Source organism: Scyliorhinus canicula, chromosome 5, assembly GCF_902713615.1.
Source record: "Scyliorhinus canicula chromosome 5, sScyCan1.1, whole genome shotgun sequence".
In the NCBI taxonomy this organism is placed as follows: Eukaryota; Metazoa; Chordata; class Chondrichthyes; order Carcharhiniformes; family Scyliorhinidae; genus Scyliorhinus; species Scyliorhinus canicula.
In genome coordinates, this window is record NC_052150.1 from 17,614,310 (window position 1) to 17,636,576 (window position 22,267).

General features: G+C 47.6%; 1 protein-coding gene across 1 annotated transcript in view; it reads left to right on the forward strand.

Annotated features, from left to right (window-relative positions):
- LOC119965809 (serpin B6-like) overlaps nucleotides 1-22,267 on the forward strand; it is a 43,233-nt gene that overhangs the window by 14,175 nt on the left and 6,791 nt on the right. The window contains exons 4-5 of the mRNA XM_038796662.1: nucleotides 17,373-17,542; nucleotides 20,124-20,261. Coding sequence (XP_038652590.1) covers nucleotides 17,375-17,542; nucleotides 20,124-20,261 — 306 coding nt within the window. The 5' untranslated portion in view covers nucleotides 17,373-17,374. The remainder of the gene's footprint in view (nucleotides 1-17,372; nucleotides 17,543-20,123; nucleotides 20,262-22,267) is intronic.

Genomic DNA, 22,267 nt, shown 5'->3' on the forward strand with positions numbered 1-22,267 from the left:
TGTCAGTCTCGCTGTGATCCTGCACACCCTGTATGGGAATTGTGATTTCTTCATCACTTGTCTCACATACAGTGGGTAGACATTAAGTGTATGCGCGTTGGTTAAATGAGCTGGGTAGACTTTCATAGTCTTCTTCATGCATGACGTTCGCTATGGAGTGTTTGCTTGCTTCCATTTTTGAGTCTGTCACCAAGTTGTCTGTGGATGCTTGCGTCACTCTCTTTGTGGAGTCATTCATCGCTCTCTCTGTGGAGTCTGTCATCGCTCTCTCTGTGGAGTCTATCATTGCTATCTTTGTGGAGTCGTGCAGTGTTCTCGCTGTTGAGTCGATCGGTGCTCTCTCAACGGAGTCGTTCTGTGCTCTCTGTGTGGCGTCGTCTTCGTCTTGGGTATTGCTGTCATCCAATGTATCGACGATCTGCCATGGCACCATGGTATTGATTCATCTACCATGAGAAGAGTAGTGTTGAGCTTTTCAACCTTATTGCTGATGCTGTGATCAGCATATCCGAATAACTCAGCCATGTCTGAGCAGTATTGTATGTATTGTTCGATAGACAAATCATCCCTTTTTGTTTCGGAGTTGTTATCGTTCTCTTCATGTTCAATGAACAAATCATCTTCTTGGGTTTCGGATTTGTCATTGTGCTCTTCACTTTGGGTGGCGCAGACTGCTTCTTCCAGGGTGTTGTGAAAGTTATTTTCAACTGCTAGTGTAAGTTCAGGCATTGTTCTGTCTTTTGAGGTAAGAACATTGGGTTTTGCAGCTTTAAATTTCTTTTTGTTCATTTTCCTGGTGCAACTGCGCATGCGCGGCGCCTCGCATCTTTTAGGGAAGTGCGCATGTGTGGCTCCTTTATCAAGATGGCTGCCAATCAAAAAGAGCTGTTGCATCGAGTGAGTTCCTGCGCCTGCCTCGTGGTAAGTTTTGGCGCCGTTTTTACCGGTTTTGTTTTCTAGACACTGATTCTGTGTTGGTAAAGACTCAGTATTGATTTTGTTTTTGTTCATAAGCAAGGCATTTTTGTATAGCAGTTTCTAGAGTTAGATGCTTATTTTGTGATAGTTCATCCCTCAAATTTTTATCAGATAGTCCAGAAATTAATTGATTCATTATCACAGTGTCTCTGAAATCAGAATAATCACAGCCTTGTGGTATTAACTCGAGATTTGTAATAAAATCAGTGATGGGCCCTCCGTTTTTCTGGCATTTATGACAATTGTTAAATCTTTCCAGCATCTCACCAGAGTGACTCTTACAGTGGTCATCAAATTTTTTGAGTATTACTTCAATTTTGGTGTCCTCTTCACCTTCTAAGTAATTAGAGCTATTATAGATTTAGCTAGCTTCATGCCCTCCTATTGAGGGTAGTAGTGCTATTTTCATTGCGTTAGAGACCATGCTTAAACCATTAGCTGCGATAAATATTTGGAATATCTGTTCAAATCTTTTCCAGTCATAACTTAAATTACTGGTTGTTTCCAGCTGCCCTAGAGGTCCAATGAGTCCCATAGTTAGTCGTCGAAGATCCATTTGCTGCAAAGTCTTCCACGGTCGAATATCCAGTCTTCTCTTTTTCTTCTCTTTTTGTCTAACCTTATCTAACTACTTCTGTTAAAGCCACTCGACTGGTACCATGTTTTGTTCCCTGTGCGGTAGGTAACAGGTGCTACTCAATCCTTGGTTAGTGATGAGGTATTCTGAATCCCGATGAAGAAGGTTCGAACTCTTTCAATAGTAACAAAAGGTTTATTGAGTAACTACAACAATATTTACATGAGTTCTTTACTTTAACTATGATACTAGTGATAAGGTTAACAAGATCTAACTATGGTAACTATACGTAACTTCACTGGCTATCTAAACTAGTCTGCTGTAGCTTTGATCACCGTGTACCCAGGAGAGAGAGCCCCATTGTTGCTGCCTTTTATACCCCTGTTGGTCCGGCCCTCTAGTGATCATGTGGTGCTACTGATTACACATTAACCCCTTGTGTACATGCACACATAGAGATCACAACACACCTTACAGAAAGATGAGGTGCAGCTCTTTGTGTTTACATTGTGCTTCATTGAAACACTGGGGGGGAGGTGGCAGAGAGATCTGGGTGGGATGGTGAATTAAAGTGGTGGGTACATTTCTGATGAAAGGTGACGGGGGCACAGTGGTTAGCACTGCTGCCTCACAGCTCCAGGGAAACTGGGTTCAATTCCGGCCTCGGGTGGCTGTCTGTGTTGAGTTTGCACTTTTTCTCCGTGTCTGCGTGGATTTCCTCCGGGTACTCCGGTTTGAAATTAAATAAAATGAAAATCGCTTATTGTCGCAAGTAGGCTTCAAATGAAGTTACTGTGAAAAGCCTCTAGTCGCCACATTCCGGCGCCTGTTCGCGGAGGCTGGTACGGAAATTGAACCGTGCTGCTGGTCTGCCTTCGTCTGCTTTCAAAGCCAGCGATTTAGCCCTGTGCTAAACCAGCCTCTACCATGTGCAGGTTAGGTGGATTGGCCACGCTAAATTACCCCTTCGTGTCCAAAAGTTTAGGTATGGTTACATCAATAGGGTGAAGGCGTGTGGGTTTAAGTAGGGTGCTCTTTCTAAGGGCCGGTACAGACTTGAGGGCCAAATGGCCTGCTTCTGCGCTGCAGGGATTCTATGATAAGATTTTAATTCCAACAGTCTTGTATGAAGCCTGAAAGGTTGTTTCTGGGGAGGCTTGGGGATGCTTTGGGTAAGTACCTGACAATCAGGAGGGAGATTTTTAAAAAAGCAGTCATTAGGAATGGGGATAGGTGGAAAGTTTGCAATCAGGAGTATAATCCTGTAAGTGGGAGTTGGTGTTCGGGGACGGGGGTGTTACAGTCCCAGTTGGACGGGAAGATTCCAGAATGGAACACTCCCTCAAAAGACTGTAACTTTAACTTTTTTTATTAAACGTGGAGGACCGAGTGGCAGGCCTGGTAAATAACGAGTTTTAACAACAAGAAAAAAACAATTATTAAACAAGAAATTTGGATTATGATCCAAACGCCTTTACTCGCCCCTTTGCTTAACATTTACCCAAAGATTTTAGGATGAACACGAGTTGCAAAGTACACCTTAATCCACAACGGTCTCATTAACACAAAGTCTCTTTCAAGCACACAGGATGGCTGTGGCCAAATACACACATTCCGTCTGGACCCACGTTAGTTTCTGTGGTTTTCTCCTCAGAATCCCCCGCGATGATTGTCACATGAGAGTTTCCAAACTCCACTCCCAAAAACGCACTTCAAAATCTTCTCCCAAAAGTATGCTCTCCCTTCGTGGGAAAGCTAAAATTTGGAAATATATCGGCCTTCCTTCACTGGGTCAAATTCTGGAATTCCGCTCCTACCGGCGCTGGGGGAGTGGCTGCACCATATGGACTGCAGCATTTCAAGAAGGCAGCTCACCATCGCCACCTTCTCCAGGGCAATTCTGGAGGGGCAATAAATGCTGGCCGAGCCAGCCACGCCCACGTCCCATGCACAATTTTTTTTTAAACTACACTGTGACAGCAGCTCAGTCAAAGAATATTTTTAATAGGAGCAACTAATCACAACACAGCATTCAGTTGAAGTGTAACAAATAAAATATTTCAGCTTTCACTTGCTTCAATGGCCAGCTATTTATCACATACCTTCATGGAGCAAGGCCGCAGTCCTTTAATGTTAAGGTTTCATTTTCCTGCAGGATTTTCTGCTTACTTTTACCGTGGCCACAGATTGCATTCAACAAAACTGTGCCCCAATCAAATGGGCTGTTCAGAGTAATGTCCTGATAACGAGCATCAACTTGCCCCATCTAGTGGACAGCACTGCTCTATATTGCTCCCATATCTGATGCAAAAGTAGCCACACCTCATTCAGCATCTTTATGATCCCTGTTGATGTTATAACTGGACGGGAAGATTCCAGAATGGAACCCTGCCTTAAAAGACCATAACTTTGAAAAAAATTAAAATGTGGAGGAACAGAGTCACAGGACTGCTAATTAGTTTTGGTGCAGAAGGAGGCCATTTGGCCCATCGAGTCTTCACCGAACCTCCATAAGAGTTCTCCACCTAAGCCTAAACCCCTGCCACATCCCCGCAACCCCGCCTAACCTTTGGGCACTGAGGGGCAATTTAGCATGGCCAATTCACCAAATCGGCACATTTTTGGACTGGACTGCATTATGATACATTGCTTCTTTACTCTCCCCGTTCAGGACTTTACATCAAAACCCTTGTCTCGACGGCTGTACAAACTGTTCACAATTTCTTTAACTCTCAATTTCCAGACTGGACTAAAATGACACAAAATGTTTCAACCATCCCTGAAGTCTGCTGTCCCACTTTAAGGGGACCTCACGGTAGCATGGTGGTTAGCATCAATGCTTCACAGCTCCAGGGTCCCAGGTTCAATTCCCGGCTGGGTCACTGTCTGTGTGGAGTCTGCACGTCCTCCCCGTGTGTGCGTGGGTTTCCTCCGGGTGCTCCGGTTTCCTCCCACAGTCCAAAGATGTGCAGGTTAGGTGGATTGGCCATGCTAAATTGCCCGTAGTGTAAGGTTAATGGGGGGATTGTTGGGTTACGGGTATACGGGTTACGTGGGTTTAAGTAGGGTGATCATTGCTCGGCACAACATCGAGGGCCGAAGGGCCTGTTCTGTGCTGTACTGTTCTATGACTCTATTCTAAATCTAGTTACTGCAATTGTCTCTTCAACACAGAACACTTTTGTTTACCATTCTTTGAACAATACCTTAGCAGAGGCTAAAACTCAGGGATTGGCACTGGGGGAGGGCTTCCATGAGTGGTCTGGGTGATTGTACAAAATGGATCTTCCCACTTATGCTCCAATGGGCAGAAACAACAGAAGACAATGGTTCCAACACACCTGTTCCTCCTAGCCCCCAAGAAGTGCTGGAAAAGGATTGGGCAGCCAGCAGCACTTGCCTCCTTGTTGCTGCCAAGTGGCCAGACCACCTGATCAATCCATGGAGCCCAAGTTTATTTCATATGTAAATTTAGAGTACCTAATTCTTTTTTTTTTGCCAATTGAGGGGCAACTTGGTGCGGCCATTCCACCTAACCTGTACATCTTTGTGTTGTGGGGGAGAGACCCACACAGTCACGGGGAGAATGTGTAAACTGTACACGGGACAGTGACCCGGGGCTGGGATCGAACCCGGGTCCTCGGCGCCGGGAGGCAGCAGTGCTAACCACTGCGCCACCATACTGCCCTGTGGAGCCCAAATTAATTTTGAATTTGGCCACCAATTGCACTGGGAGCCTGCTTTAAATAAGTAAGTGAGGCGCTCTGCCTCTCTCTGGTTGGAGCTTTAGAATCCTGCATATCCAGGTAACAACATGGTGGGTGTGGGTGTTGCAGGTTGGGGTTGCATTCATCGCCACCGATTGTCAGGGAGTTAGTACTGAGGCTCTTAACTCTGCTTCTCCTTCCACACAAACCTGCCAGACCTGCTGAGTGTTTTTAACCTCTTGAGTTGTTTGTCCAGCAGTTTCCGTGGCTGGAGAATAAGCGATCATTTGAGACCTCTCCTATCGAGAAAATCTACTGAATGCATTTGTAATGCAGGAAATGTTGCTTCAAGAATTCTAAGAAAGCATTTGAGAATTGTAGACGAGCGTTTAAAATGTTTTCTTCAGGGAATTGCTAATAGCTTCAGTGGGCTAAATCGGCAGTTATTGAAGAAGAGGTCAGTCTGTTGCTCAGATATCTATCTGAATGACAAATCTGGCTGTCTCCCCCCCTCGTGAGTCCTCTTCTGATTCACAGGAATTGACTGTAATCTGTCGCTGCAGAAGGCAAGGCCGTTCAAAGCTGTTGAACTTTGATCCCGTGACACGCTTTTACCTCTTGGAAAATGTGATGTTAACCTTTCCACTTCTCTGTTATTTGATGGCTACTAACACCGAGACTTCATCTCCTCTGGATGAGGCTGGTCGAGGCTACGTGGTCTTTTAGCCCCCAAGTGATTGATTGGTCTGTTAATCCTGCTCCAAATAGCGTAGGATTTGGATTTTTTTTATTGTCACGTGTACCGAGGTACAGTGAAAAGTATTTTTCTGCAAGCAGCTCAACAGATCATTAAGTACATGGGAAGAAAAGGGAATAAAAGAAAATACATAATAGGGCAACACAAGGTATACAATGTAACTATATAAGCACCGGCATCGGATGAAGCATACAGGGTGTAGTGTTAATGAGGTCAGTCCATAAGAGGGTCATTTAGGAGTCTGGTGACAGTGGGGAAGAAGCTGTTTCTGAGTCTGTTCGTGCGTGTTCTCAGGCTTCTGTATCTCCTGCCCGACGGAAGAAGTTGGAAGGGTGAGTAAGCCGGGTGGGAGGAGCCTTTGATTATGCTGCCCGCTTTCCCCAGGCAGCGGGAGGTGTAGTTGGAGTCAATGGATGGGAGGCAGGTTCGTGTGATGGACTGGGCTGTGTTCATAACTCTCTGAAGTTTCTTGTGGTCTTGGGCCGAGCAGTTGCCATACCAGGCTGTGACACAGCCAGATAGGATGCTTTCTATGGTGCATCTGTAAAAGTTGGTAAGAGTTAATGTGGCTGGTTTAGCTCACTGAGCTAAATCGCTGGCTTTTAAAGCAGACCAAGCAGGCCAGCAGCACGGTTCGATTCCCGTACCAGCCTCCCGGACAGGCGCCGGAATGTGGTGACTAGGGGCTTTTCACAGTAACTTCATTGAAGCCTACTCGTGACAATAACCGATTTTCATTTTCATTTCATTTCATGTGGACATGCCAAATTTCCTTAGTTTCCTGAGGAAGTATAGGCGCCGTTGTGCTTTCTTGGTGGTAGCGTCGACGTGGGTGGACCAGGACAGATTTTTGGAGATGTGTACCCCTAGGAATTTGAAACTGCTAACCATCTCCACCTCGGTCCCATTGATGCTGACAGGGGCGTGTACAGTACTTTGATCCCTGAAGTCAATGACCAACTCTTTAGTTTTGCTGGCATTGAGGGAAAGATTGTTGTCACTGCACCAGTCCACTAGGTTCTAAATCTCCCTCCTGTATTGTAATTCGTCATTGTTCGAGATCCGACCAACTACGGGCAGCATGGTAGCACAGTGGTTAGCACTACTGCGTCACAGCTCCAGGGTCCCAGGTTCGATTCTCGGCTTGGGTGACTGTGTGGAGTTTGCACGTTCTTCCCATGTCTGCGTGGGTTTCCGCCGGGTGCTCCGGTTTCTTCCCACAGTCCAAAGATGTGGGGGTTAGGTGGATTGGCCATGCTAAATTGCCCTTAGTGTCCAGAAAGGTTGGGTGGGGTTACTGTGTTATGGGATAGGATGAAGGTGTGGGCTTGGGTAGGGTGCTCTTTCCAAGAGTCGGTGCAGACTCGATGGGCTGAATTACTTCCTTCTGCACTGTAAATTCTATAATGGTCGTATCATCAGCAAACGTGTAGATGGAGTTGGAACCAAATTTTGCCACACAGTCGTGTGTGTACAGGGAGTAGAGTAGGGGGCTAAGTACGCAGCCTTGCGGGGACCCGGTATTGAGGACTATTGTGGAGGAGGTGTTTTTGTTTATTCTTACTGATTGTGGTCTGTGTTTAGACAGTTTACACAAGCATGAAGATAGTATCAAACAATAGTATCAAGCGATACAAACAATGTTTAAGCTAAGGAATCCATGTCAAGACAGCAGTGTGATCAGCTCTCACATGGCGCTGTTGGGAGGAATTCCCCATTCAGCTTCCATTGAACTCCCTGTCGGTTGCATCATGATGTCTTCTGAAATCCAGACCAGGATTTCCATTGGGGCACAAGTGGGAAGATCCATTGTGTCCAATTACCCAGCTTTGTTAGCTGTTCATGATGGATGGTTCGTAAACATGGATATAGACATAGAACATACAGTGCAGAAGGAGGCCATTCGGCCCATCGAGTCTGCACCGACCCACTCAAGCTCTCACTTCCACCCTATCCCCGTAACCCAATAACCCCTCCTAACCTTTTTGGCCACTAAGGGCAATTTATCATGACCGGTTCACCTAACCTGCACGTCTTTGGACTGTGGGAGGAAACCAGAGCACCCGGAGGAAACCCACGCAGACATGGTGAGAACGTGCAGACTCCACACAGACAGTGACCCAGCAGGGAATCAAACCTGGGACCCTGGCGCTGTGAAGCCACAGTGCTATCCACTTGTGGTACCGTGCTGCCCACAAATGCTGCTGTGCTGTCCCCGTTAGTGTGATTGTTGTGTGTATTATTCAACTTCCCCCAGAAGTGAAGCTATGTGTTGCAGTTCACTGACATCCTGTCCTCTTATCTCACTTGTTCCAGACAATGGAATGCATTTGACCTCCATTCGGAGTATACCAAACATTCCAGAAACATTTGGCATTGATATGATCTTTCTCCCCAGAAATGCCTAATTGCCAGAACAATATTAGCCCAAGGTTGCTTTAAGATTACTCATATTGTTCTTGTCAACTATTTTAGTGTGTGCGGCCAATCATGTAGAGGCTACCTTTTCCTTTTAAAGGCACAATGCCCAAGGTTTGTTCATTTCTTCCCTTCAATACATGAAATAAAGTAAGCATCGTACAGCCTGACTAACTGGCGACAATGTTCCTCCGATTTTGAAAGGTAATTTTATTTTCTCAGAACCCCGGTTTTCACTCTCGTGGTTTGAAATCAGAATCAAACACTAAGCTACAATCCCAGGTTTTACAAATTGTATTCACCATCAACTTGTGGGAGTTGTATTGAAAATTGTGGGGGGTCGGTGGACTAACAGTCGTGCCAATCACTCTGGAGTTGTGTGAATAGACATCATTTGGTCGGACCTCCAAGAGTTTGAAAGTCCAACCCCCCCCCTATTGATGGTGAGCAAAGTCTATTCTGTCCTTGCATACTTCTGTCCATATCACAACATCAGCAGCTGGGAACACGGGAAAGGCTGGAAACTGCTCAATTGAGGCTGTTCTGTGCAAAACCATCTACCACAGCACTGATCAAGCCATCAAACAGGAGATAACTTGGCTGTATTTCTCTGTCAAGAGAGACGAGTACATTTCTGAGCTTTGAGGGCATGCACTTTGTTTAAATCTACACACTTGGCACCATGGCACAGTTCAGAGGGACCAAGGATGAAGAATCATCGGATGATGCAGCACAGAAGGAGACCATTTGGCTGATTGTGTGCCTGCCTTAGATCAATGAGCACTTGATTTGGGAACAGGGAGATCTTACTACAATTATACGGGGCATTGGCGAGGCTACACCTGGAGTATTGTATGCAGTTTCCTAATCTGAGGAAGGCTGTTCTTACTATGGAGGGAGTGCAGCGAAGATTTACCAGGCTGATTCCTGGGACGGTGGGGCTGTCCTATGAGGAGAGACTAAATTGGTTAGGATTATATTCATTGGAGTTTAGAAGAGTGAGAGGGGATCTCATAGAAATTTACAAAATTCCCACAGGATTAGACAGGGTAGATTCAGAAAGAATGTTCTCGATGGTGGTGGGGTGGGGGGGGGGGGGGAGGGGGATGGGGGGGGGGGGGGGGGCGCGCAAAACTAGGGGCCATAATTTGAGGATGAGGGGTAAACCTTTTAGGACTGAGGTGAGGGGGAAATTTCTTCACCCAGAGAGTGGAGAATCTGTGGAATCCGTTATCACAGAAAATAGTTGAGGTCCAAATGTTGTGTAATTTCAAGAAGGAATCAGATATAATAATCTTTATTGTCACAAGTAGGCTTACATTGACACTGCAATGAAGTTACTGTGAAAAGCCCCTAGTTGCTACACTCTGGCGTCTGTAGCTCAAGGGATCAAGGACAATGTGAGGAAGGCAGGATCAGTGTATTGAACTTGCTGATCAGCCATGATCATAATGAATGGCAGAGCAGGCTCGAAGGGCCGAATGGCCTCGTCCTGCTTCTATTTTCTATGTTAAGTACATTTCCTACAGGATGCTGGTGTGAATTGGACAGTCAGCTTCAGCAGTGCTAATTGGCGAAGAACACTGGGTGCGATTCTCCGTTCCCCACGCCGGGTGGGAGAAACGCGGGAGGGCCTGGCGACTCATTTCATGCCCCCCTGGTGCCCCCCGCGATTCTCCCACTCTCCCCGCTCAGCAGAATGACCGGTTGCCCTCCGACCCGGTTGGGCCGAGCGGCCAGCCGTTCACGACCGTTTCACGACAGCGGCAACCACACCTGGTCGCTGCCGTCGTGAACATGGGCGCCAAAGGCCCGTTTGAAGCTTGTGGGGGGCGGAGAGGGGAGTGAGCACCACGGCCGTGCTCGGGAGGGGACTGGCCCGTGATCGGTGCCCACCGATTGTCGGGTCGGCGTCTCAAAGCGATGCACTCTTTCCCCTCCGCCGCCCCGCAAGATCAAGCCGCTACGTCTTGCATGAGGGGAAGACGGCCACCGCGCATGCGTGGGTTGGAGCCGGCCAACCTGCGCATGCGCGGCTGACGTCGCATAGGCGCCGCCGTCGCGTCATTCTCGGCGCGCCGCCTTGATGCAAGCGTCAAGGCCCGGCGATCGAGAATAACGTAGCGATGCTCCTGGCCCCCCGGGTGGGGGTGAATACGGTGAGAGGAGCGGCCTTCCCGATTTTTCCCGGGAGCGGAGAATTCCGCCCACTGGCTGGGCAATATTCCAATAATAATTTTTCCCATTTTTATTGCTCTGCTGCTGGCATTGTTAGTCTCTGTGTCCATTGTTAGCACAGTCTCCTTTGCCCAAAGTACCATTACTGTCCTGACAGCAATGGGTTTCTATCTGGGAAACCCGCCATCTGAGCTCTTTGGGAAAAGAGGAGGATGTATCGAAGGCTGCAGGCAGGAAGGCTGGTTGTATGAGATGTGCTCGGGTAAGACCATAAGAAATATGAACAGGAGTAGGCAGTTTGGCTCCTCAAGCCTGCTCCACCGTTCAATAGGATCATGGTTAATCCCACATTTCTCACATCCACTTTCCTCCCTTTCCCCATAACCCTTGATTCCAATCATCTATCTCAGGACAGACTCAAGGGGCTGAATGGCCTACTCATGTTCCTATGAGTGAGAACAGACAATTTGGCGTTCCAGCCAAGCCCCGTTCATTTTCAGGAGCTCCGGAAAATCCCTTCACAACTGTTAAGGAATGGGTTAAGAGACATTCCAATTAAATGTCTCCTGTATGTTAAGTATCCAATAATTGACACTGATATGTTAAAGAAGCTTCAGGTGGCCTTTGCAGCATGTGATGTGATGATAGAGTTTTGTACAGAGGGTGGGTCCCGAAGGTCGGCCGGGTTGGGTCCCGAAGGTCGGCCGGGTTGGGTCGCGAAGGTCGGCCGGGTTGGGTCCCGAAGGTCGGCCGGGTTGGGTCGCGAAGGTCGGCCGGGTTGGGTCCCGAAGGTCGGCCGGGTTGGGTCCCGAAGGTCGGCCGGGTTGGGTCGCGAAGGTCGGCCGGGTTGGGTCCCCAAGGTCGGCCGGGTTGGGTCCCGAAGGTCGGCCGGGTTGGGTCCCGAAGGTCGGCCGGGTTGGGTCCCGAAGGTCGGCCGGGTTGGGTCCCGAAGGTCGGCCGGGTTGGGTCCCCAAGGTCGGCCGGGTTGGGTCCCCAAGGTCGGCCGGGTTGGGTCCCCAAGGTCGGCCGGGTTGGGTCGCGAAGGTCGGCCGGGTTGTGTCCCGAAGGTCGGCCGGGTTGGGTTCCGAAGGTCGGCCGGGTTGGGTCCCGAAGGTCGGCCGGGTTGGGTCCCGAAGGTCGGCCGGCGTGGGTCCCGAAGGTCGGCCGGGTTGGGTCCCCAAGGTCGGCCAGGTTGGGTCCCGAAGGTCGGCCGGCGTGGGTCCCGAAGGTCGGCCGGGTTGGGTCCCGAAGGTTGGCCGGTTCGTAAAAATGTGTCCCCGGAAAAAGGTTTGAAGAACACTGCTTCATATAACAGCAACTAAAGGGCTAACAGTGGTAGCAAGAGTATGAAAGGAGATCGGGACCCAGACATTATGAGGACAGAACCCATTTAGAATCTATAATAGGAGGAGGGGCATGGAGAATGGAAATAGGAAGTTGAACCCCATAAATGCCCGGGGTGTGATAAATCGTTGTTTTCGGTGTGACTCAATACCATTACGCTTTCAACTGTCCAACACGTTATAATAGAGAGCTTGAAGTGACACATGACACGGAAGAGTCAGAAGAGGAAAAAGATAGTGACCAGAAAGAAGGCTTTGTCCTATTAACAAGCAGTTTTACTCCGGTAATGAGGGTGTTGGTTGCAGAATCCTTCAATTGTGCTGCATTGGACAGTGGCTGCACATCTGCTGTGTGTGGATTAAAAAAAAATAAATTTAAAGTACCCAATTATTTTTTTCCAATTAAGGGGCAATTTATCATGTTCAATCCACCTACCCTGCACATCTTTGGGTTGAGGAGGCAAAACCCATGCAAACACGGGGAGAATGTGCAAACTCCACACGGACAGTGATCCAGGGCCGGGATCGAACCTGGGACCTCGGCACCGTGAGACTGCAGTGCTACCACTGCGCCACCGTGCTGTGTGTGTGGAATTGACTGGTTAAAATGTTACCTGGACTCTTTGAATGCTGTAAATCGTAACAAGGTTAAGGAATTTGAAAGTTCCACAAGTTTCATGTTTGGGGATGATAATACTCTGAAGTTGCTGAAAAGAGTGGTGATCCCTTGCAATATTGCCGGAGTGAATCATTTCATCAGCACGGATGTTGTATCAAGTGAGATACCTTGCCTTCTGAGCAGACCGTCGATGAAGAAAGCACACATGAAACTCGATATGGAACAGGATAGGTCAACAGTTTTTGGAAAGACGGTGGACTTACAATTTACACAATCGGGACATTATTGTATTCCATTATTGACAAATAATATTTCAGGTGCAGTTGTTAAGGATGTGTTAATGGCAGTTGGAAATGGGACTTTCGCTGATAAAAATAGTAACCCTACCTTTGGCCAGGGGTTTTTTTTTTCTTTTTAAAAATTTAGAGTACCCAATTATTTATTTTTCTTCCAATTAAGGGGCAATTTAGCGTGACCAATCCACCTAACCTGCACATCTTTGGGTTGTGGGGGTTAAACCCACGCAGACATGGGGAGAATGCATATAGGAATTACACAGTAAGTGGTAGAACTCTTGCCAGTACTGACAGGCAGAGAGATCTGGGCGTGCATGCCCACCGATCACTGAAAGTGGCAACGCATGTGGATAAGGTGGCCAAGAAGGCATACGGCAGGCTGGCCTTCATCGATCGGGGCATTGAATATAAAAATTAGCAAGTCATGTTGCAGCTGTACAGGGACATAGTTAGGCCTCATTTGGAATATTGTGTACAATTCTGGTCGCCACACTACCAGAAGGATGTGGATGCTTTGGAGAGGGTACAGAAGTGGTTTACTAGGATTTTGCCTGGCATGGGAGGGCATTAGCTATGAGGAGATGTTAGATAAACTCGATCTGTTCTCACTGGAATGACGGAGGTTGAGATGCGACCTAATAGAGGTCTACAAGATTATGAGTGGCATGGACAGAGTGGATAGTCAGATGCTCTTTCCTAGGGTAGGAGAGTCAAGTACTAGGAGACATAGGTTTAACGTGTGCAGGGAAAAGTTTAGAACAGATGTGTGAGGTAAGTTTTATACACAGAGGGTGGTAAATATATGGAATGCGCTGCCTGGGAGGTGGTGGGAGCAGGTACAATAGCAGCAATTAAGGGACATCTAGACAAATATATGAATAGGGTGAGAATGGAAGGATACGGACTCCGTAAGTGCATACGGTTTTAGTTCAGGCAGATACAATGGTCGGCGCAGGCTTGGAGGGCCGAAGGGCCTGTTCCTGTGTTGTATTGTTCTTTGTTCTTTATATGAACATGATCCGGCCAGACTGTCCCACACTGCACCTCGGATGGTTGCTTGAAATAGTATAGCAAGAGTTTAGGTGTACAGGCTTAAGCAAAAGGCTTTAAGAGGCAGCATATTCCGAACATCAGCAAAATCCCACCAATTGAATCTGCACAGCCCAGAACAAAGTGTCACCTGGACTCGAAACGTTGGCTCTTTTCACTCCCTGCAGATGCTGCCAGACCTGCTGAGATTTTCCAGCATTTTCTCTTTGGTTTTAGCCCAGAACAAACGCCTGGTAATGACCCTGGAGTCAGCAGAGCTAAACGATCTGCTTGAGTGAGACCTAAAATTAAGACGTGACATCGAACAATGAAAGCGCTGATGGGAACTTGACAGTTGTGGCCAGAGCTGGACCTCCTCGGAGCTGTTCAGCGATACTGACTCATTCTGCACCGTGTGGTGAACAATTCTGAGGAAAACACACATCACACATTTCAGGCCTTGTCACCCACAATCCCCTGATGCACTTGCCTCGAGACGCTCTGATAATACCACTAACCTCCAACCTCCATTTTTGTCAAGGCTTTTCTCACATAGTGTGGTTAACCCTTTGGTCTGCTATTCTCCCCTGTGCTGCAACTGGGATGTGCTCTTTCTCTCCTCGCCGCACCCCCCCCCCCCCCCCCCCCCTCTTCTTTATCTTCTGGAAACACCTTTCGATGACAACGCCCGGCAACTGAATTAAGAGTTCCGAGCGGGGTCAGTGATTGTTTTGTGGAAACATCTACCGGCCAAACGTTGGGTCAGGTGTATTTCGGGCATCCTAAAATCGGTCCTTATTACCTGCTGTCCAATCAAGCCTGAAGAATCGCCCAACCCAAAATTGGGTCAGATGTGCTTTGGGTGGAGGGGTGTTGATCTCCATAATTGGCTGCTCTTGTGCTCATCTTATGTCACAAGGCAGGTGGGCGGCACGGTAGCATAGTGGTTTGCACAATTGTTTCACAGCTCCAGGGTCCCAGGTTCGATTCTCCACTGGGTCACTGTCTGTGTGGAGTCTGCACGTTCTCCCTGTGTGTGCGTGGGTTTCCTCCGGGTGCTCCGGTTCCCTCCCACAGTCCAAAGATGTGCGGGTTAGGTGGATTGGCCATGCTAAATTGCCCTTAGTGTTGGGTGGGGTTACTAGGATAGGGTGGAGGTGTGACACGATGGGCCAAATGGCCTCCTTCTGCCCTGTAAATTCAACGGTGATGGGACCAATTTCTGGCCAACTGTCTTATTGGCACTTATTCCCCCCCCCCCCCCCCCCCCCCCCATATCCTGTAAACGTAGCAAGGGAAAGGGAGCGCGCTGAGAGAGTGCAGACTCGCCATAAACGCCAAGAAAACAACAAATCTGACAACAGCAAACCACCAGCAACCAACAAATGTTTATGCCGATCGGAACAAGGTTGGCATCGCAGAGGACCTCACCTGTCTGGGAAGTTCCATTAATCTCCAGGGAGCCATAGACAAGGAGCTCACTGTGAGAAGAGGCAATAGTATTATCAGCTTTGAAGTAACCAAAAAAGATTTGGGACAGCCCCCCATTACAAAAAAAAAAGCTTAAGTTCTACTGTGCAAATGTTCCCTCCACTCGATATGGTTGCAAAACCTGAAAACCTGCCGAGAGTGGAAACGGGAAGCTTTTGATACCAGATGTCTTTGGGTGACTCTGGGCACACATTGGTCCGATTGTTAACCCAACACTGAAGAAGGAAAACACTCAGAACAGCCCCCAGTTTCTTCCACCATCTGCAAAGGATGGCTCAGCTGGCTTGGCCCCATCACCTGACTTCCGTCATCAGGTCAAAGCAGTGGGATCCCACTGGACAGAGAAGAAGAGGGTCACCCAAGCAAGACTGTCAGTAGAGACTGATTCCGGCTGGTCAATGGACATAGGAGCAACATGACGACACTGGTTACGGACAGGAATGAATGAATGAGTGTCTTGACTGCCTCATGTGTCTCTCGGTGGGAGGGTTACTAAGTCTAAGTAAATAAATAATGTGAACTCTATACATTCCCTCGGTCTTTGCTTCCTCTTCCTTTTTTTTGATTAGTCCGTGGGATGTGGGCATCGCTAATTGCCCTTAAAATGACTGACTTGCTCGGCCCAATTCAGAGGACCTTTTAAGAGTCAACCACATTGCTGTGGGTCTGGAGTCACATGTAGGCCAAACTGGATAAGGACAGCAGATTTCCTTCCCTAAAGGACATTGGTGAACCAAATAGGTTTTTACCACAACTGACAATGCTTTCATGCTCAACATTGGACTTTTAATTCCGGACTTATATTGAGATCAAACCTCACCGTCTGCTGTGGTGGGTTTCAAACCTGGATTCCCAGGGCATTATTCTGGGCCTCCGGATTATTAGCTCAGTGACAACACCACTACACCACTGCCACACCTGAATCTTAAGGCTCTTCAGCCTACAACCTTAACAATTTCTCAGGAGACTCATTTTCAAAAGGTTGAAAAGCAATCGTGGGTCATTTTCAACTTCAGTGCCTGAGTAGTGATCTGACAGAACCAACCTCTTGTCTGTTACCAAACCCGTCTGAATTTCATTTCATTTGTTTGATTTTTTTTTTCTATTCATTCATAGGGTGTGGGTGCTGCTGGTAAGGTCGGAATTTAATGCCCATTCCTAACGGCTGTAGGATTTGTACCCTGCGACGGTGAAGGAACAGTGATATAGTTAGAGGATGGCGTGCAGGTTGGAGATGAACTTGCAGGCAGTGGAGTTCTTAAGCCTGCCCTGTCCTTGACCTTTGAGGTGGTAGAGGTGGCAGGTTTGAAAGATGCAGTTGGATAATATTGTGCCAAGTCGCTGCCATGCATCTTGTACAACAGTGTGGTGGTATAACTAGGAGGTTTACGGTACCTATCTGCCATTGGTGCAGAGCACTCGCTGCCCATTGGCTCAGGTCGGTCATGTGCCTCTCTGCTGATTGGTTGAGGTTAGTCATGTGACTGCTCACCCATTGGCCAAGAGGCAAGTAGTCCCGCCTACAAGGCGGGGTATAAGAACCCGTAGGACCCGGCAGTCGGCCTTTCTCTGTAAGTTGACTGCCGGGCACACAACTAGTTGATTAAAGCCTGATATATGGAACTTCTTCACGACTCGAGTCCAATTGATGGTACATCAAACAGTACATGCTGCTGCCAAGCTGTGCTGACTGAAAGGTTGACAGGGAGCCCACCCATCCAACAACTGGCCTCCCTGTCGCCATTTTACACCGGAGGCAGCTTTACTTATTCAAGGTCAAGATTCCGCTCCCAACTGGGATGTAAGATGGGAGACAGGTCAGGAGTTGGCAGTGGGAAGATGGGGGTACGGCCATACACGGTATTTTATGAGCCCCACAACAGGGTTGCCTTAAAATGCAGTCCCTAGTTTTGAAAATTATTTTGGAGTTGCTACAAGGAGTGCTATATTCACAAGTATTGCTTTCTCTTCCTTTCCAGCAATGAACGCTCAAACCAAAGCCAGTGGTAGATTTGCCCTTGACCTCTACCTGCATCTCTGTGAAAATAACAGAACCGAGAATATTTTCTTTGCTCCATTAAGTATATCAATTGCTCTGGGTATGGTGCATCTTGGAGCCAAGGGCAACACCAGCAGACAGATGGCTAAGGTGGGTAGACTAAATATTCTTTGTATAGAAATTTACAGCTCAAAAAGGGATGGCCCAGACAGCTCAAACTGTATAGCGTTTGACTTCTATTATATCTTTCCTTATCTAACCATCTGTATCCCTGTTTCTCATGCAACCTCTCCGATACATTAATCAAGTATCTGTTAATTGTCACAGCCTATTAAAGGACGGGGACTATATTGGAATCGGCGGCACAGCAATTTCCTGGCCTAGATTTGATGGGTAGATGTGTTGAAACATATTTCCTTGGTTTATTCCAACCCCCAGAATGGCCATGTTTATTTTAAGGGTTTCCTTTGCCCCCATTTCTCACAAGATCACAGTGTGTAGTGGGGGAGATAGTATGTGTTGTGATACACATGGTATGACGCCTGTAAGAGAGTTCTGGATGGGTCTGAGGGTCTTTACCTGCCGATCATTGCCCATGTTTCCACTTGTATGGCAGTGATAAAACTCGGGGCCACAAATGTAACCCAAAGCGAAATGCTGGAAACCTGAAATAAACACAAATAAAATACAAATCGCTGATAATTTTCAGCAGCATCAAGAGTTAACGTTTCAGCGCGAGACTGTAACATTGGCCGCGGAAATTCCCACCCAAAGTCAGCGGGCCTGTGGACGGTCCGTCAAATGTTCCGTCCTGCCCTTGACAATTCTCACTGCGGGCGGGACTGGGAAACCACAGATGTAGCCATAAATAATGCACCTAATAAGAAATTTCTTGGCGAGAATGTGGAGCTTGTTACCGCATGGAGTAGCTGGGAGGAATAGTGTAGATCTATTTAAAGGGGATGTTAAACAAGTGAGGACAAAAGGAATCAAAGGAAATGGTGCAGGGTAAACACGTAAACACTGGCACTGATCAGCTGAGCTGAATGGGACAGTTTCTGTGCTGTAAATTCCATGTAATTCTGCAATATAGTTAGCTTGGCAATGTAATCAACCTAAGAGGTTATTACCAAGGAGCAGAACCCTTTCCTTCCCTGGCAATCACACACGTGCAAATTGTCCAATCTGGTTCACCATTAGGAGTGATCAGTAGTGGGAACCCTGGCAGATTTACTCTTCCGAGGTCAGAGAACCTTTGAACCAGTTGTCCTGCCTGTGAAGCAATCAGTTGATTCTCACAGGTCAAGAACTCTGTACTGGGAGTGGCATGGTGGCGCAGTGGTTAGCACTGCTGCCTCCCGGTGCTGAGGACCCAGGTTCGATCCCGGCCCCGGGTAACTGTCCGTGTGGCGTTTGCACATTGTCCCCTGCCTGCGTGGGTCTCCCCCCCCCCCCCAACCCAATAGACGTGCAGGGTAGGTGGATTGGCTGCGCTAAGTTTCCCCTTAATTGGGAAAGAAAATAATTATGAAAAAATGAACTCTGTACTGTGCAACATTGAGGAATTATCCAAGTGACCCATTGGAGAGTTAGGAAACTGCATGTTATTGCTGGGTAGAAAGAGGAATAATCTGGTGTTAGTCCAATTAAATTGTGCTTTCAGCTAAAGCATAAGTGAGCATCCTGGTGCGAGCAGTGGAAAAGAGCCATCAGTGACGTGACTGCAGGTTTTTGATAAGGTTCGGACAAATGTCCGTTGGCATACAGTGTGAAGGGAACATTTCCCTGCTGAATCCGTCGCCACTTTCCATCACTCCCGCATTGGCGGCCGTGGACCCTAAGTTCTGGAATTTACTCCCTGTCCCCGACCTCCTTTTAACTATCTCAATATCTCCTTATATGGTTCAGTGTCAAATCAGGTCCGACTGCACGCCTGTGAAGTGCCTTGAAATGGCGGAGCAGACTCATAGAACATAGAACAGTACAGCACAGAACAGGCCCTTCGGCCCTCGATGTTGTGCCGAGCAATGATCACCCTACTCAAACCCACGTATCCACCCTATACCCGTAACCCAACAACCCCCCCCCTCCCCCCCCCCCAACCTTACTTTTTAGGACACTACGGGCAATTTAGCATGGCCAATCCACCTAACCCGCACATCTTTGGACTCGATGAGCCAAATGGCCCAATTCTGCTCCTCTATACCTTATGAACTTATGACGGTGCAGGCGATTCAGGCACTTGGACGGCACAGTGGTTAGCACTGCTGCCTCACAGCTCCAGAGACCTGGGTTTGATTCCGACCGTGGATGACTGTGTGGCGTTTGCACGTTCTCCCCGTGTGTGCGTGGGTTTCCTCCGGGTGCTCCGGTTTCCTCCCACAGTCCAAAGGTGCGCAGGTTGGGTGGATTGGCTGTGATAATTACGCGGGGTAGCTGGGATGGGAGGGGAGAGTGGGCCAAAGCAGAGTGCTCTTTCGGAGGGGCAGCGCGGACACGATGGGCCTTCTGTCATCTCCTGCACTGTCGGGATTCTATGATTCAATGACAAATCCAGACTTGTGAAGGTGACAGCTGAAAGCCCAGTGCGCTGTTCGACAGCATCAACATCTCTCATCCTGTTGAGCAACAAAAAGAAAGTCACATTTTTAAAGTTTATGAAATGCTTGAAGATAAAAGGTTCTCATGGTCGAGTTTTCGGAATGGATTTGACTCCTGTTCTTGTTTGTAGGTGCTGCACTTTGATGCAGAAGGACACACCCATTCAGAACTCCAGAGACTGCAATCCAAAATGATTCACCTCAGCAGTGGCTGTCTTCTGAAGTTAGCAAACGGTCTCTTCATGGAAAAAAGCTTCAACTTTCACCCTGTAAGATGCAATGGGGAATGGTTAACTAAGAAACGACCCCATCCTGTCTTTGGATGAGGTGTTGAACTGAATAATAATAATAATAATCATTATTGTCACAAGTAGGTTTACATTAACACCGCAATGACGTTACTGTGAAAATCTCCTCGTCGCCACACTCCGGCGCCTGTTCGGGCACACGGAGGGGGAATTCAGAATGTCCAATAGACTGTGACCCAAGTCGGGAATCGAACCTGGGAACCTGGATTTGTGAAGCAGTAGTGTTTAACCACTGTGCTACCGTGCCGCCCATACCACACCCCCTCAATCCCCCACAACCCCGCTCGCCCTGGTAGATGTAAAAGATCCCATAGCACTATTTTGATGAAGTGCTGGGGAATGGACCCCGATGTCCTGGCCAATATTTATCCCTCAATCAACAGCAGAAAAACAGACAATCTGGGGTCGATATCATATTTCTGTTTGTGGGAGCTTCCTGTGCACAAATTGGCCGTCACGTTTCCTACATTACAACAGTGGCTGCACAATATTTCATTGGCTGTAAAATACTGAGACATCCGGTGGTCCTGGAAAGTGCTACACAAGTCATTGTTTATTCCAGCTGGTTTAGCTCACCAGGCTAAATTGCTGGCTTTTAAAGCAGACCAAGGCAGGCCAGCAGCACGGTTCGATTCCCGTACCAGCCTCCCCGGACAGGCGCCAGAATGACTAGGGGCTTTTCACAGTAACTTCATTGAAGCCTACTCGTGACAATAAGCGATTTTCATTTCATTTCTGTTGTGCAGACTGTACAATGGAACCCACATTACTGACTATTTGATCAAGGGGCAGGCCGCTTAAGTAATTGGAATCCTCATACACAGATCCTTCCCAGAGGATTTGTTTCAGGGGAATATTTCTCGCGTTGTCTTTTTCCTCCATCGCAAAGTAAAACAGTTCAGTTTTAGCAGTGAGAATAGGGAATCGCTACCTCAGCACCGTGTTATCATTATACCATATCACACCTGCCGGGACTGGGACGCTCGGAAGAGCTGAACATCACCTTTCCAGACTCCCAAGTTACAAGTTGAAGCTTCCCTTGTGCTAAAAGACGAACACTCATCCTTACCACATGTCCATGTGTCTGGGACACAGTGTGAAACGAGCAACTGGGCTGAGCATTTCCATCATGACCGAGCATTGTCCATAGTTCGCTCTATGTTAATCAGCATGCTTCGAAAGTAGAAGTGATATCACGTATTTTCCAGGTGGTCTCCATTAGGAAAGAAAGCAGCAACCAGATTACAGATGTTTACATGACTTCTCCACCAAACTAGTTAGTCCTCATGTAACTTCTTCCAAACCAGTCTTAACACCTCTTTTTGGACTTGCTTACCTTGCAGGATTCCTGGCCTTTTACACCTCTTCACAATTTTTATTTAAGATTCCTTTTTAAGTAAATACACCACTTTTCAATAATAAAACCAATGTTTCATCCACGGCCCACTCTCCTTATTAAATATTTTGCAATTGAATGTATTTTTGATGAGGAATGGATGATTGCGTGAAGGTCTCAAGAGAGAATGGTTTTAGCTGCCCAAACCCTCTGAACACATGGGGTGGCCTTTAATTGGCCCTCCCCTCCCCACCCCCCGGCAGGGGTGTATGAATCAGGCGGGCGGGTGGCAGATGGGGACTCCTGCCTCCACTTCGATTAAGTTCATGTGGGAAGATCCATGGATGGCCTCTCCCCCTCCCAGCAGGCAAGGCCTCCGTCACCTCCATTAAATCCAACTCACGCAGTCAGAGAAACAGCACGATTCATTTAAATTCATCCTGGGACTGGCAAAAAAGTGACATATTTGAGAAACTTTTTCAACAGAACTAATCTAAAATTTAAGTTGGCATAATTTGTGTAAGGGTGGAGATCAAAGCAACTGAATTCAGACCCAGTTAGATGTCTGCATTGAATGTTTTATATACAATGTAAGAAAGGGTTGCCATGGGAGACGAAGGAGAGGTTGCCA